The sequence below is a fragment of the Salvelinus sp. IW2-2015 genome, linkage group LG32 (assembly GCF_002910315.2).
Source record: "Salvelinus sp. IW2-2015 linkage group LG32, ASM291031v2, whole genome shotgun sequence".
Taxonomy (NCBI): domain Eukaryota; kingdom Metazoa; phylum Chordata; class Actinopteri; order Salmoniformes; family Salmonidae; genus Salvelinus; species Salvelinus sp. IW2-2015.
Genome location: NC_036871.1, coordinates 18,048,372 through 18,063,766, shown reverse-complemented (window position 1 = coordinate 18,063,766; position 15,395 = coordinate 18,048,372). Strand labels below are relative to the sequence as shown.

At 41.9% G+C, this 15,395-nt stretch overlaps 1 protein-coding gene across 6 annotated transcripts in view; it reads right to left on the bottom strand.

Annotated features, from left to right (window-relative positions):
- The window catches only part of LOC111956754 (high affinity 3',5'-cyclic-AMP phosphodiesterase 7A), a 78,897-nt gene that overhangs the window by 19,867 nt on the left and 43,635 nt on the right, over positions 1-15,395 (bottom strand). For 2 of the 6 annotated variants that reach the window (XM_023977328.2, XM_023977332.2), the window contains exons 2-9: positions 10,426-10,495; positions 9,435-9,524; positions 7,866-8,020; positions 7,685-7,748; positions 7,161-7,256; positions 6,913-7,013; positions 6,448-6,579; positions 4,705-4,796 (exon numbers count right to left, since the gene is read on the bottom strand). In XM_023977328.2, the coding sequence (XP_023833096.1) occupies positions 4,705-4,796; positions 6,448-6,579; positions 6,913-7,013; positions 7,161-7,256; positions 7,685-7,748; positions 7,866-8,020; positions 9,435-9,524; positions 10,426-10,495 (800 nt within the window). The remainder of the gene's footprint in view (positions 1-4,704; positions 4,797-6,447; positions 6,580-6,912; positions 7,014-7,160; positions 7,257-7,684; positions 7,749-7,865; positions 8,021-9,434; positions 9,525-10,425; positions 10,496-15,395) is intronic. The other 4 variants (XM_023977331.2, XM_023977333.2, XM_023977329.2 and 1 more) reach the window with 3 other exon arrangements.

Here is a 15,395-nt window from a genome sequence, read left to right as displayed (position 1 = left end):
CCTCGATTTGTTTTACCAAATATGGATCTTCTGTATACCACCCCTACCTGTCACAACACAACGATTTGCTCAAACGCATTAAGGAAAGAAATTCCACAAATGATCTTTAACAAGGCACACCTGTTAATTGAAATGCATTCCAGGTGACTACCTCATGAAGCTGGTTGAGAGAATGCCAAGAGTGTGCAAAGCGTCATCAAGGCAAAAGGTGGTTACTTTGAAGAATTCAAATATAAAATATATTTTGATTTGTTTAACACTTTTTTGGTTACTACATGATTCCATATGTGTTATTTCATAGTTTTGATGTCTTCACTATATTCTACATGTAGAAATATTTAAAAAATAAAAAAACTTGAATGAGTAGGTGTGTCCAACTTTTGTTTGGTACTGTATTTAGCAGATGTAATTGCGAGTGTGAGAATTCTTGGGTTCCTAGCTCCAACAGTGCAGTAGTTCTAACAATTCACAACAATCACACACAATCTAAAAGTAAATTAATGGAATTGAAGAAAATATATAATATTAGGATGAGCCGTGTCGGAGTGGCATTGGACTAAAATACGGTAGAATATAATACAATATATACATATGATTCCATGGTTTCTGTTTCGGGTAGGTTTTCATAGTCACATTGGGAACAACATCCCATACACTTCCTGATGAACTCGTCACCTTGTCCATGATACGTCAATGTTATTATCAGAGACTACCCAGAACATTCTTGCGTGAACAAATGCATTCCGATTGGTCAGACCAGTGTTAAATAGACCTTAGCACGAGTACTTCCTGTTTGAGTTTCTGCCTATAGGAAGGGAGGAGCAAAATGGAGTCGTGATCTGATTTTCCGAAGGGAGGGCGGGGGAGGGCCTTGTAGGCATCTCGAAGGGGAGTAGCAGTGGTCGAGTATTTTTCGGAGCAGGTACTACAGTCAATGTGTTGATAGAACTTCGGTAGCGCTTTCCTCAAATTTGCTTTGTTAAAATCCCCAGCTACAATAAATGCGGCCTCAGGATATGTGGTTTCCAGTTTGCATAAAGTCCAGTGTAGTTCCTTGAGGGCCATCGTGGTATCGGCTTGAGGGAAATATACACGGCTGTGACTATAACCAAAGAGATTCTCTTGGGAGTAATACGGTCGGCTTTGATTGTGAGGTACTCTAGGTCAGGTGAACAAAAGGACTTGAGTTTCTGTAACTAAAATACGGTAGAATATAATACAATATATACATATGAGTTGAGTAAAGCAGTATGTAAACATTATTAAAGTGACTAGTGTTCCATTATTAAAATGGCCAGTGATTCCATGTCTATGTATATAGGGCAGCAGCTTCAAAGGTGCAGGGTTGAGTAACCGGGTGGTAGCCGGCTTGTGATGGCAGTCTGATGGCCTTGAGATAGAAGCTGTTTTTCAGTCTCTCAGTCCAAGCTTTGACGCACCTGTACTGACCTCGCCTACTGGATGATAAGAGGGTGGACAGGCTGTGGCTCGAGCGGTTGATGTCCTTGATGATCTTTTTGGCCTTCCTGTGACTTCGGGTGCTGTAGGTGTCCTGGAAGGCAGGCAGTGTGCCCCCGGTGAGGCGTTGGGCTGACCGCACCACCCTCTGGAGAGCCCTGCAGGTTTCTGGCGATGCAGTTGCCATTCCAGGCGATAATACAGACCGACAGGATGCTCTCAATTGTGCATCTGTAAAAGTTTGTGAGGGTTTTAGGTGACAAGCCAAATTTCTTCAGCCTCTTGAGGTTGAAGAGGGGCTGTTGCGCCTTCTTCAACAAACTGTCTGTATGGGTGGACCATTTCAGATTGTTAGCGATGTGTACGCTGAGGAACTTCTCCCCTTCGGTGCCGTCGATGTGGATAGGGGCGTGTTCCCTCTGCTGTTTCCTGAAGTCCACCATCAGCTCCTTTGTTTTGTTGATGTTGAGAGAGAGGTTATTTTCCTGGTACCACTCTGTCAGAGCCTTCACCTCCTCCCTGTAGGCTGTCTCGTCATTGTTGGTAATCAGGCCTACTACTGTTGTGTCGTCTGCAAACTTGATTATTGATTTGGAGGCGTGCATGGCCACGCTGTCATGGGTGAACAGGGACTACAGGAGGGGGCTGAACACTCACCCTTGTGGGGCGCCAGTGTTGAGGATCAGCAAAGTGGAGGTGTTGTTTCCTACCTTCACTGCCTGGGGGAAGTCCAAGACCCAGTTACACGGGGCGGGGTTCAGGCCCAGGGCCCCGAACTTTAAGATTGGCTTGGAGGGTACTATGGGTCTAGAGTGTCAGGTAAGGTAGAGGTGATATGATCCTTAACTAGCCTCTCAACCCAGTTCATGATGACAGAAGTGAGTGTTACAGGGCAATAGTCATTTAGTTCAGTTACCTTTGCTTTCTTGGGTACAGGAACAATGGTTGACATCTTGAAGCAAGTGGGGACAACAGACTGGGATAGGGAGAGATTGAATATATCTGTAAACACTCCAACCAGCTGGTCTGCGCATGCTCTTTGGACGCAGCTAGGGATGGGCCAACAGCCCTGCGAGGGTTAACGCTTAAATGTCTTACTCACATCGGCAATGGAGAACGAGAGCCCACAGTCCTTGGGAGTGGGCTACGTCGGTGGCACTGTGTTATCCTCAGGGTGAAAAAGAGCATGACACCTATGTCCGTGACGTGGCTGGTTTCCCCTTTGTAATCCGTGATTGTCTGTAGACCCTACTACATACGTCTCGTGTCTGAGCCGTTGAATTGCAACTCTACTTTGTCTCTGTACTGACGTTTTGCCTGATTGACGGAGGGAATAACTACACTGTTTGTATTCAATCATATTCCCAGTCACCTTGCCATGGTTAAATGCAGTTCACACTTTCAGTTTTGCGCGAATGCTGCCATCTATCCATGGTTTCTGTTTCGGGTAGGTTTTCATAGTCACATTGGGAACAACATCCCCATACACTTCCTGATGAACTCAGTCACCTTGTCCATGTATACGTCAATGTTATTCTCAGAGACTACCCAGAACATATCTTGCGTGAACAAAATGCATTCCGATTGGTCAGACCAGTGTTAAATAGACCTTAGCACGAGTATTTCCTGTTTGAGTTTCTGCCTATAGGAAGGGAGGAGCAAAATGGAGTCGTGATCTGATTTTCCGAAGGGAGGGCGGGGGAGGGCCTTGTAGGCATCTCGAAAGGGGGAGTAGCAGTGGTCGAGTATTTTTTCAGAGCAGGTACTACAGTCAATGTGTTGATAGAACTTCGGTAGCGCTTTCCTCAAATTTGCTTTGTTAAAATCCCCAGCTACAATAAATGCGGCCTCAGGATATGTGGTTTCCAGTTTGCATAAAGTCCAGTGTAGTTCCTTGAGGGCCATCGTGGTATCGGCTTGAGGGAAAATATACACGGCTGTGACTATAACCAAAGAGARTTCTCTTGGGAGGTAATACGGTCGGCATTTGATTGTGAGGTACTCTAGGTCAGGTGAACAAAAGGACTTGAGTTTCTGTATGTTATCACAATCACACCATGAGTAGTTAATCATGATACATACACCATCGCCTTTCTTCTTCCCGGAGAGTTCTTTATTCCTGTCTGCGYGATGTACTGAGAACCCAGCTGGCTATATGGACGGGGACAGTATGTMCTGAGAGAGCCATGATTCCATTAAACAGAGTATGYTACAGTCCCTGATGTCTCCCTGGAAGGAGATCCTYGCCCTGAGCTCGTCTACTTTATTGTTCAGAGACTGAACATTAGCGAGTAATATACTCAGAAGCGGTGGATGGTGTGCACGCCTCCTGAGTCTGACTAGAAGTCCACTCCAAATACCTCTCTYCGCTGGCGGTGTCTTGGAGCAGYGTCTGGGATAAGTTCAATTGCCCTGGGGGCTACGAACAAAGGATCAAATTCGKAAAAGTTGTATTCCTGGTCATAATGCTGGTGAGTTACTACCGTTCTGATATCCAACAGTTMTTTTTGGGTTCCCGAGTGGCGCAGCGGTCTAAGACACTGCATCTCAGTGCAAGAGGCGTYACTACAGACACCCTGGTTCGATTCCAGGCTGTATCACAACCGTCCGTGATTGGGAGTCCCATAGGGCGGCGCACAATTGGCCCAGCGTCATCTGTATTTGGCYCGTGTAGGCTGTCATTATAAATAAGAATTGATAAGAATTTGTTCTTAACTGACTTGCCTAGTTAAATAAAGGTTAAATGTTTKTTTTTTTAAATACATTTACATTTCCGGCTTTATGTAATAGCACAAAAAAATGTTCTGTGCTAATATTGTAAGAAARAAATACTGCAAAATTGCTTAGGAGCGAGAAGCAGTGTTGCCATGTCTGTCGGCGCCATCTTCCTTGTCCAAGCATGTAGCGTTATACCCAAGAAGACTTGAGGCTTTAATCGCTGCCAAAGGTGCTTCAACAAAGTACTGAGTAAAGGCTCTGAATACTTATGTAAATGCGATATCAGTWWWTTTTATTTTATAAAATTAGCAAACATTTCTAAAAACCTGTTCTTGCTTTGTTATTATGGGGTATTGTGTGTAGATTGATGAGGGAAAAATATGATTTAGTCAATTGTAGAATAAGGCTGTAACCTAACAAAATGTGGAAAAAGTCAAAGGGTCTGAATACTTTCCGAAGGCACTGTATGGAATTGCCCTGAGGGCACAAATAAAGTTGTTATAGAAGATGCCCTGTCTCTGAACTGACCTGTCTTCAGTGGGAAGGTGGGACAAGAGTGCTGACTCTCGGAGCAGGCCCACAGCAGACTTCCAGTGGTGATTCTCCAAAACTGAGATATTCTACAATGGAAAACACAACCCAAAAAATACTCAGAGTATTAAAGAGGTAATTATATTGTACATGGGCTAGATGATGTCTGATGCCAACCATTAACATGTATTTTAAAGTCATTCAACATTTTATGGACAACTATATCAGCATTTTATCCATCAAAGAGACTAAAATAATGATGAGTAGAGAGTAGKGCTAACCACATTTAGTTGACTGGTCGATTGTTTAGTCGATAGGCTGATGGTCGACCGAGATTTCTKTAGTCGAGCAGTCACAATTAATAMAWWWWWTTCATGGTGCACAAGACACCTGTCTGATTCGCACCCGTGTCAGTGGTCTAATAAATTGCGGAGGCCACGGGGATGGCACAGTCCATCACTCTAAGACATGTGATACTGCAATTGTATATGTTTATGTAAAAATAATGGTGCAATCTAAATCTAATATTATTTTATAAAAATGCACTTTCTTCCGCGTTGGATATGGTAGCTGTCCGCCGTTGTGAAACAGAATCTTTAGTRCGCTGTAGAATTGGCACCTTTCCCTATGTTGCTATGTGCATAACAGCAAAATKAACWAGCATATTGGGATTGAGAACAATGCAGCAGGGGTAGCAGCAGCAGAGGCGAGGAAACAGCCCTTGCCTTAAGCCCTWTTCGGACAGGATTAGTTTTACTGGGGTTGGTCAGGTAATGTAATTATGTGCACAAGCACAAAACATCTGTTATTTTAGTCCCGCCGAATCTGCCATGACAGTAATTTGTACATGGTAGGAGAGTAACAATTCCAACCAGAATAACCTACTGTTTTTTGGCGAACTCCAAGGTCCACTAATAATACTAGTCCCGTGTGAATCAACATCCCTGTGTGTTGCTCACGGTTTGRGCAAGAAAACAATAACTGATTTCATAAATTGAACGTAGTGCTGTGTATAGCCTATATAGGAAGGGCCTACATGTATCAACGTTCACAGTGAATGCTTTTGTTTATATGTTTTGCGCGTATGAATTGAATATTGCCAAATGTATCAGTAAAAAATATTGCGCCTATTTAATGTAACCCTTGCTGTTAATTGATCGCAAAGCAGCATACAACTGATCTAAACTTTTGKAAATGATAAGTTCACTTTCTCATCCATAGCCTTAGAACGCATCTCAAGTGCTGTAGGCTGGGGGGCATTTTGGACGTTTACTGCGGATCGCTAAAATATCCTAATGATTATGAACAACTTCCTCAATTCAAATATTATCGCGACACTACTGTATACCAAAGATGGTTTGGTATGGTTTGAAACTTGGGAACCAAGCTCAAGTTATCAGTGTAGCCCAATTATTGCCTAACACAGCGTGACCATCGTGACTTTCTTGAGTCATTTGCGTGTCTTAATTATTTAATTAAACAGTGTGCTTAAAGCGTCAGACAAGCTCAGCGCATATGTAGTTGGTTTTATTCAAACACAGGGTGTGTCTGTCTATATATGGAAAAATAAGTTTAAATATATAGACCAATCGATTGGTCGAAAGAACAGGACAACTCTCGGTCGACAGCGCTTGTAGAGAAAGTGRAGTAGTACGTTATTGATCCCAGTTTGGAAAATTGGTTTTATCACCACAAGCATCAACATTGAGCCCAGAGGCTATTTTCAGTATAGGGCCTTACCTTGTACAGTGCTGCTAGATAATGGTTTGTTTTTATGAGGAAAGGCTGGTTGACACCTGGATGGTCCAGATCATGGGTGGCAGCAGCCAGCAGACCCAGCAGGAGATCACAGGAAGTCATCGTCTCAGCGAGCTGCAAAACACAGAACCCTCCTCATCAGACTCCTCATGAAGAGGTACAGTTGGAACAAACACACAGAACCCTCCTCATCAGACTCCTCATGAAGAGGTACAGTTGGAACAAACTTCTCCAGGTGTACTTGTAGGTTATTCTTTTTTTGGTCCACACATTTTGAAGGCTACAGCACTTACAAAAACCTACACATCCTTCTACAAAATAAAACACTACAAAGAATAAACACATTTTCAAAGAAATGTGAAAAGCTTAAGAGTATTGATCTGTTTTGAGGACATTCAGTTGTAGWTGAGTTATTTGTTAGTGGTTAACAGTGTAATTTCCTCTCACCTTGGGCTCCTGCAGGTAACAATACATGGCCTGAGTCACGTCCGCAGCGTGGACTGCATTGTGGTAGGGGTTCTGGCTGCGGTAGTCCTCTTGAATCATGACTAACAACAACAACAACAACATTACGTATTCATTTCATTTGRGGAGAGTTTCAACTATGCATCACCACTTCATTCAAGTAGACAATATTGGGTTTAAATAAACCCATGTCCCAGTGCAATACGGTGTATTTAATTTAATTTCAATACCTAAAAATCTTCTAAGTTTAACCATGTCCAACTGAAAGAGCTCAATTAACCCATAACTGTTGAATAAGTGAAAGGTCAGGTTGACGAGGCTGTTCCCTGTAAGTAAGCAGAACAGAAACAATGAATCAACAAATGCATAATAACACTGCAGTTTGTAATAACAGACAAGGGAAGGGACACATGATGTAATAGTCCTACTCCTTAATCTAAAACTGAACTCTAACCACATCTACTTAGTCTGACTAGCAAAACGCSATCCACAACAAAATCACTAKCAAAACGCCATCCACAAYAAAATCACTAGMAAAACGCCATCCACAACAAAAYCACTAGCAAAACGCCATCCACAATAAAATCACATGTCATTCTCCATCCACATTTATAGAAAACTATTATGTGATTGAACATTTTCCAAATGAAAATAGAGAGCAATACATGTCAGGGTGAGAAAATAAAGCAGGCATGCATTGCATTTGCAATTCTTAAACAGTAGAGGGCAACAATCACCTAGGAAWACACCTTACCRTTTGTAAGTCTATCAAAAAGGAACATGTCAAAGTTCCAGTTTCCAACCTTCTCCAGCATTAACTGAAATACATGAAGAATTATATTGGGTTACAATTATCACCTGACCAATTTTTACTCAGTGATACTACAATACTTACATATTTAGGAAGTATTGTTGCTGGATAGATTGCCACTAACCTTGGCTTGACCTGTGTAGTCATCGTCAAGGATGTAGCCTAGTGGGTTGGAGGCTGGGATGCCGCGGATGAACCGTGACGAGTGGAGGTACCTCTGAAAGCTCAGCAGCCTGCGGACATTCCTGGCAGACACAGGTCCCGCAGACTGGGGTCGGGCTGTGGAAACAAAAGCACAGGATGATTAGCTATGGTTGAAATGTACTCACTTTGCTCTAAAGCTAAGCCAAGTTTATATAGCTAACAACTTAATTAATTTCCAGGTAAGAGTAACATGATGCTTTGTTGCATTATTTTTCAAGTAGCTTTCAAAGAGATGTCCATCTCCACAAACGCCAGAAGTTCGCTTAAYCACCTTTTTTTCCCATAGCTAAGTAATGTTTCAAGTTGCAGTTGGCTAGCTAACTACTTCACGTGCGTTGGTGTTATGATTTAAATTAAATAAAAAAAACACCATCAGTTGGCTTTTGGAGCTCTAGAACACTGAAAGCTTTTCAAACAGTTCTATTACAGAATTCCATTCTCCATATGTGCACACAACTCTAATCTACACTCTGTACTAAAAGCAGAGCACAGCATATCATTCAGGACAAAGTAAAAAAACACGTCAAAAAGTCAATAACATTAGGGTTAATACTGTACTGTACTGTAATAACCTCAATATAGAACAAGATGCATTTCACGAAAGTTWGAATAATAACCTGTTAACTGTGAAACTTTTTGAAAAGACGAGGGTAGTGTCAAGAGTCCCAAGTCAATTCAAACAGTGACTAGCATTGACAGAGGACAAACACAAGAGGGGATTTGAGCCACCATGCCGTGGCCACCCCCACCACTGTGACTAGTGCAAAGAGGCGTGAGTGTGCAGACATGCTGCTGACACAGCAGCCCATTTTCCAGCCAGCTGGCAGCCCACCAATCTGAGTACTGCATTGTCAACGCACACTCACCAACCATTGCAGACTAGCAAGCCTCAAATGGCCTTTTGCAGCAAACCTGCATTCTAGAAAACTCTTGGAAAGATCAAGGCATTAACAAACAAAGCCAGGATTAATGTCTAATGTCTAATAGGTGATGGTCCCAAAACATTCTAAAATGCAATATTGATTGCTGGAAAGTTTTACACAGTCAGCAAACACAACACATACGATCACGTCAATAGGACAGCCAGCTGGATGGCTTCCATTGATCAATTTGTTGGAGAGACTTTGTACAATGGTCTTTTCATAGACCTTTTCAGAAGATCCAATKTGACAAGTGAATAATATCAAATGCTTTAATTTCATTAATTCAAGCACATGACCGTTTAAATGTCTTATCAGTTGAAATGATATAATCCTATCCACTACAGTATGTGGATGTGTATCTTGCCTACATTTAGATGAGGGATTGTTGAGTGTCCACTTCACATCTGCCATTTAGTTCATAAGTCAAGTTATCATACAGAGTTACATCAATCATAAGAGCTACAAGCAACAAATCATGGGTTGTAAAATGGTTCAGCTTCTTTATTGATAGAAGSGGTTTTAAGGGGTGGTCACACAATGAATGGGAGTTTTTGGTTCATACTTACAGTGCAAAGTTCGGAAATCGACATACAAGTAAGGATGGGACCCTCTTAGTTCCGGTTCAAACCCCACTTGGCTTCTGACTCTCACATCTCCTAGAAGGAATGGGAAAACACGGTCCTCAAGGTACTGGCAATAAAGAGGTGTTTCATTTAATAAAGCATTGGGCCTGCAGAGACTGAGGCTGCGCCTCAAATAGCTCCTTATTCCSTATGTAGTGCACTACTTTTGACCATGACCCATAGGGCTCTGGTCAAAAGTAGTGCACAACATAGGGTATAGGGTGCCCTTTGGGAGGCAAAGGCTGAGGCAACACAGACACAGCTGAAGAGGAAGCATGGCTGTGACACATTAGTATTCACACTGGTGTCAGTGAGCTGGAGAAGAGGCAGGCTTCTCTATTCAGACTAGATCAAAACAGACTCTGCAGTTATATTAGATAGAGTTAGGTAGTTATCTAGTTGGGAGACATCTTACATTCCTCGCCTGTGATATAAAACATCTTAAGAACTGTTAGCCATACTGACTAAGAAAGAGTACGTGTTAAAGATCCTGTATTCATAAGAGACAGGATCGTAAAACAGAAACACATACCCTTTCTTAGTTCGTATGTCTAAAGTACTATTAGACCTYATATTTACATTTTTAGAAGACGCTCTTATCCAGAGCAACTTTCGGGAGCAATTAGGGTTAAGTGCCTTGCTCAAGGGCACMTCGACAGAGCCTTGTCGGCTCGGGGATTCTAACCAGCAACCTTTCAGTTACTGGCCCAACGCTCTAACCACTAGGCTACCAGCCACCTTGCTGGGTAAGATTACCCATAGATGTACTAACAAGATTAGACATGGAACAGCAGTAGAGCTATTGCTTATCTACTAATTAACAAACATGCATCAAAACATTACTTAAATCATCAATATTCATATGGGTGGTGAAAATGGCCATACGATATGTTTCAATATATATGGATTGAGAAAAATCAAGTGAATATCATACCATACGTACCGAGCATCCGAATGTAGAGAGCTGTTTGATTCTCACTGTCATAAGAGATCGCCCCTCGTCTCTGCAAGGACACAAGGAAGGGATCATTAAGGCCTCAGACACACCAATAGAGTGTGCTGGCCGAGTGCGCACCGATTTTACATGTAGAATCGTGTGAAGAATTTCGCATTCAGACGTCTACAGTGGGTGGTCTTACAAAAGCATTTACGACGCACATTTCACAGAGTTGGTAACATAATACGCAGTAAAAACAGAAACATTGAACGAACCGCCTCTCCTCCCCTAGTGACTGCTCTGCGGCACTTCTACTGTAACAGTCAGGGGAGGTGAGGGGTGCCCTTCTGCTGTGTCACATGCAGCTGTAGCCATGTGACAGTGGAGGACATTAAAGCCCTCTGCAGGACCCAGTCATTCTTTACACTTCAGGGGTCATGCAGAGCTCCCTGCAGCGAGAGAGAGGACCCTGGAGCACACAGTTTCTTCCAAAAAMCAGCAAGTTTGGTAAATGAACAGAAATGCACTGTTATTCCTTGTTACTATTTCTTCCAACTCAACAAAACATTCAGATATTTTATTTCAACTCTGTGTTGTCCCAATACAGTAATCCATCTCGTCAAACTCTCAAGACAAACTCTCAATTAAATGTGCATCTTCTTGGTAAAGTAGATCATGGGATTTAAAGGGATCTGAGATAGATTCCCAGTGCTGTTGTCCAAACCCTTGMCCAAGCTCAGTTTCAGCTAATGAAGCTAAAACACAGCTGGCCTGTGGGAAATTGCTCACCCAGAGAATGCTGTCTAATTAGCAGCAACAGGATGGGTTTCAGTATTGGCCGCTGGGAAATCACAAACCACATGGAGCAAAGCGAACCACTCAAATGTCACCACTCACTCACTCACTTTCCCACCACCCAAAGATGCCTCAATGATTTTGGACAGAGCTTTTATCATTAAAGACTCAAATGATGGAACCTGAACAGGTCCCCACTGGTGTCCTAAACAATAAACAACAAAAACTACAACATTTGACAAAACTTCTAACAGTATTTATTTATGCTCCTCCCCCTCCCTTCCTCTCTTTTTCTGCTCTTCCCCTCGCCCTCTGATGCAAATGCTCTCTCAGCTCACCGGGGTGTCCCCAGATGGCATAAAATTCGAACTATGAYGTCAATCTGCTCAACATATTTGCATAATTGATATTCCTCCATCAGCCAAGCCCTAGCCGCATAAGCGCTAGGGCTGTACTTATAGTCTTGCATGTGACTTTGCACTGAGTTTAGATTACAAGACCTGAAATGTGTGGTACTTGTAGACAATGTTCCCTAATTTTTTTCAGCACTGAGAACAATTCAAGTCTGCTGAATGCAAACGTGAAGGTTGTAAAAATTCTGTGCAACTTCTGGCGTGCGTTTTTTGTGAACACAGACTGTACCCGCWTTAAGTTACAGTTATAACCGTGGCCAAGTAGACTACTGTGGCTATTGRATCATAATGTAGGCCTATCAGAGTGCCCTAACATAAACAATGGAGAAAATGCMTCCCATAACATTTTAACATGGAAATAGCTGTTCAATCATTCAGCCTACGGTAGCAGCCAATGTGTGGTGTTCAATGTAGGCCTCGATTCCGTGAGACTTTTGGAAAAAATATGCAGGGCTTGACAACCTGTTCATCCACTTGTCTTTTAGACAAGGAAGTGACTGAAGATTTGTTGTTTGATGAAAGAAACCACTTTACAAAAGAAAGTTATTATTATTATTCCCATACCATTATTACAGTGAATCAGACAAACTATGCTACCCTCTGCCTATTGGCTACTTAGCTTATTCAAGCCTGTCTCAAAATACAACACTGCCCCTTTAAGACAGAAAAGCATTTCTTTACCTGACTCGCTTTTTAAAGATGGCTAGAAATGCACACGTTAAGTGCTCTGTTCGGAAGCAACCACTCCCCCATTTATGACTAAAAATGATCTATAACTGGGCTACTAACTCACTTACTAGCAAAGAATATAAACAAATGTGCACACGTGGCTACATGCAGATCTCAAAACAAGCGCATCTACTTGCGACCACTCATGCTKTAAACACAGTCCAGTTCAAAGGAATGGCACAGATCCATATACTGTATGGCAATGGTCTATTTGCATATAGAGATACTGCAGCTCTGATTGGTTATGCCGCCCTGGTCTGTAGAATCATGCCTGTCAATGCAATAGAATCCCTCTCCGGTGCGTTCAGCCTACAAGAAAATCCCTTGCATACTAAGTCTTGCATAGTTAATTTTGTTTCTGTATGTTTTATTGAAAGTGGCTAATATTGGCAATTCCCACAGTAGAAGGAAACGTTGTTAGTGTTAACTAAAGGGGAAATTTAGAAGGTTGAGTGAAGTTCAATCTTGTGCAGAGCGGCTGATATTTCTTCTGYGCAGCAGTCCCGGGGGAGCCGGTGTGCAGCTWAGAGGGAACATTGCGTGTAGAGTACATTGTTTAAAAAATATGTAGAAAAATGAACAAAATCCAAAAGGGTACTTTAAAGATATTTACATATATTTTTTAGTATCCATAAATTAATGTACAGAAATTGTATTCTTTATCTAAACAGTACTTACAGTTCAGAGCACACAGTAAGTTTCAAATGACACCAAAGACTGGTTTTGTAGCATCTACAGACTCATCATTGTAGTGTCTTAAAGAAGGCCTGGATAAGGCCAAMATCGCATTTCCCAACTTTCATTTGTTATTTCTCAATAGTTATTACTCGTGGGAATTGGCCTATATGGATAGGGCTAAATTGAAAGTATGAAAAGTATATGCATAACCATGGTAGYAATTAAAAGGCAACAGTTTGGAGATAATGGGGAAATTATTAGATCAAAAGGTGAGAACACAACAGTTCAACTGACACAAGACTGAATCCAAACATTAAACTGTTGATTTTATGTGCATTTTACATTTACTGTACTTTGTTGATAACGAAATCTGAGAATACTCTGGATACATTCAGTAACACGATAAGACTACTCATGGAAAATGTGGGGTAGGTGCAAGATAAGGGTTGGAGTGTGCTAAGTTCCTAAGCAATTTAAATACATTTTTATGACACAAAGAAAAGTCTTCAACTATATTTTACCAAATAGGGCTATCTTCTGTATACCACCCCCTACCTTGTCACAACACAACTGATTGTCTCAAACACATTAAGGAAAGAAAATCCACAAATTAACTTTCAACAAGGCACACCTGTTAATTGAAAAGTACCTCATGAAGCTGGTTGAGAGAATGCCAAGAGTGTGCAAAGCTGTCATCAAATATWAAATATATTTTGATTTGTTGAACACTTTTTGAATTACTACATGATTCCATATGTGTTATTTCATAGTTTTGATGTCTTCACTATTATTCTTCATTGTAGAAAATAGTGAAACWAAAGAAAAACCCTTGAATGAGTAGGTGTGTCCAAACTTTTGACTGGTACTGTATGTATGTATGTATGTATGTATGTATGTATGTATGTATGTATGTATGTATGTATGTATGTATGTATGTATGTATGTATGTACGTACGTGTAACACATCACATGCACTACACACACAAGACAATCACACACACAGAGTGTATTTGGAAAGAATTCAGACCCCTTGACCTTTTCCACATTTTGTTACGTTACAGCCTTACTCTAAAATTGATTAAATTGTTTTTTTTCCTTCATCAATCTACACACAATACCCCAGGATGACAAAGCAAAAACTGTTTCTTGAATTTTGTGCAAAACATAAAAACTGAAATACCTTATTTACAATAAGTATTCAGAGCCTTTACTCAGTACTTTGTTGAAGCACCTTTGGCAGCGATTACAGCCTCCAGTCGTCTTGGCTATGACACTACAAGCTTGGCACACCTGTATTTGGGGAGTTTCTCTCATTCTTCTCTGCAGATCCTCTCAAGCTCCGCGAGGTTAGATGGAGAGTGTCAATGCACAGCTATTTTCAGGTCTCTCCAGAGATGTTCGATCGGGCTCTGGCTGGGCCACTCAAGGACATTGAGACTTTCCCGAAGMCACTCCTGCATTGTCTTGGCTGTGTGCTTAGRGTTGTTGTCCTGTTGGARGATGAACCTTCGCCCCAGACTGAGGTCCTGAGCGCTCTGGAGCAGGTTTTCATCAAGGATTTATCTGTACTTTGCTCCGTTCATCTTTCCCTTAATCCTGACTAGTCTCCCAGTCCCTGCCACTGAAAAACATSCCCAATGTATGATTTTGCCACCACCATGGGATGGTGCCAGGTTTCCTYCAGACATGACGCTTGACATTCAGGCCAAAGACTTCAATCTTGTTTTCATCAGACCTGAGAATATTGTTTCTCATGGTCAGAGTCCTTTAGGTGCCTTTTGACTATGAAGGCCTGATTGGTGAAGTGCTGCAGAGATGGTTGTCCTTCTGGAAGGTTCTCCCATCTCCACAGAAGAACTCTAGAGCTTTGTCAGAGTGACCATCGCATTCTTTGTCACCTCCCTGACCAAGGCCCTTCTTCCCCGATTGCTCAGTTTGGCCGGGCAGCCAGCTCTAGGAAGAGTCTTGGTGGATCCAAACTTATTCCATTTAAGAATAATGGAGGCCACTGTGTTCTTGGGGACCTTCAATGCTGCAACACGTTTTTGGTACCCTTCCCCAGATCTGTGCCTCGACACAATCCTGTCTCGGAGCTCTATGGACAATTCCTTCGACCTCATGGCTTGGTTGTTGCTCTGACAGGCACTGTCAACTGCGGGACCTTATATAGACTGGTGTGTTCCTTTCCAAATCATGTCCAATCAATTGAATTTACCACAGGTGGACCAATCAAGTTGTAGAAACATCTCAAGTATGATCAATGGAAACAGGATGCACCTGAGCTCAATTTCAAGTGTCATAGAAAAGGGTCTGAATACTTATGTAAATAAGGTATTTCAGTTTTACTTTTAA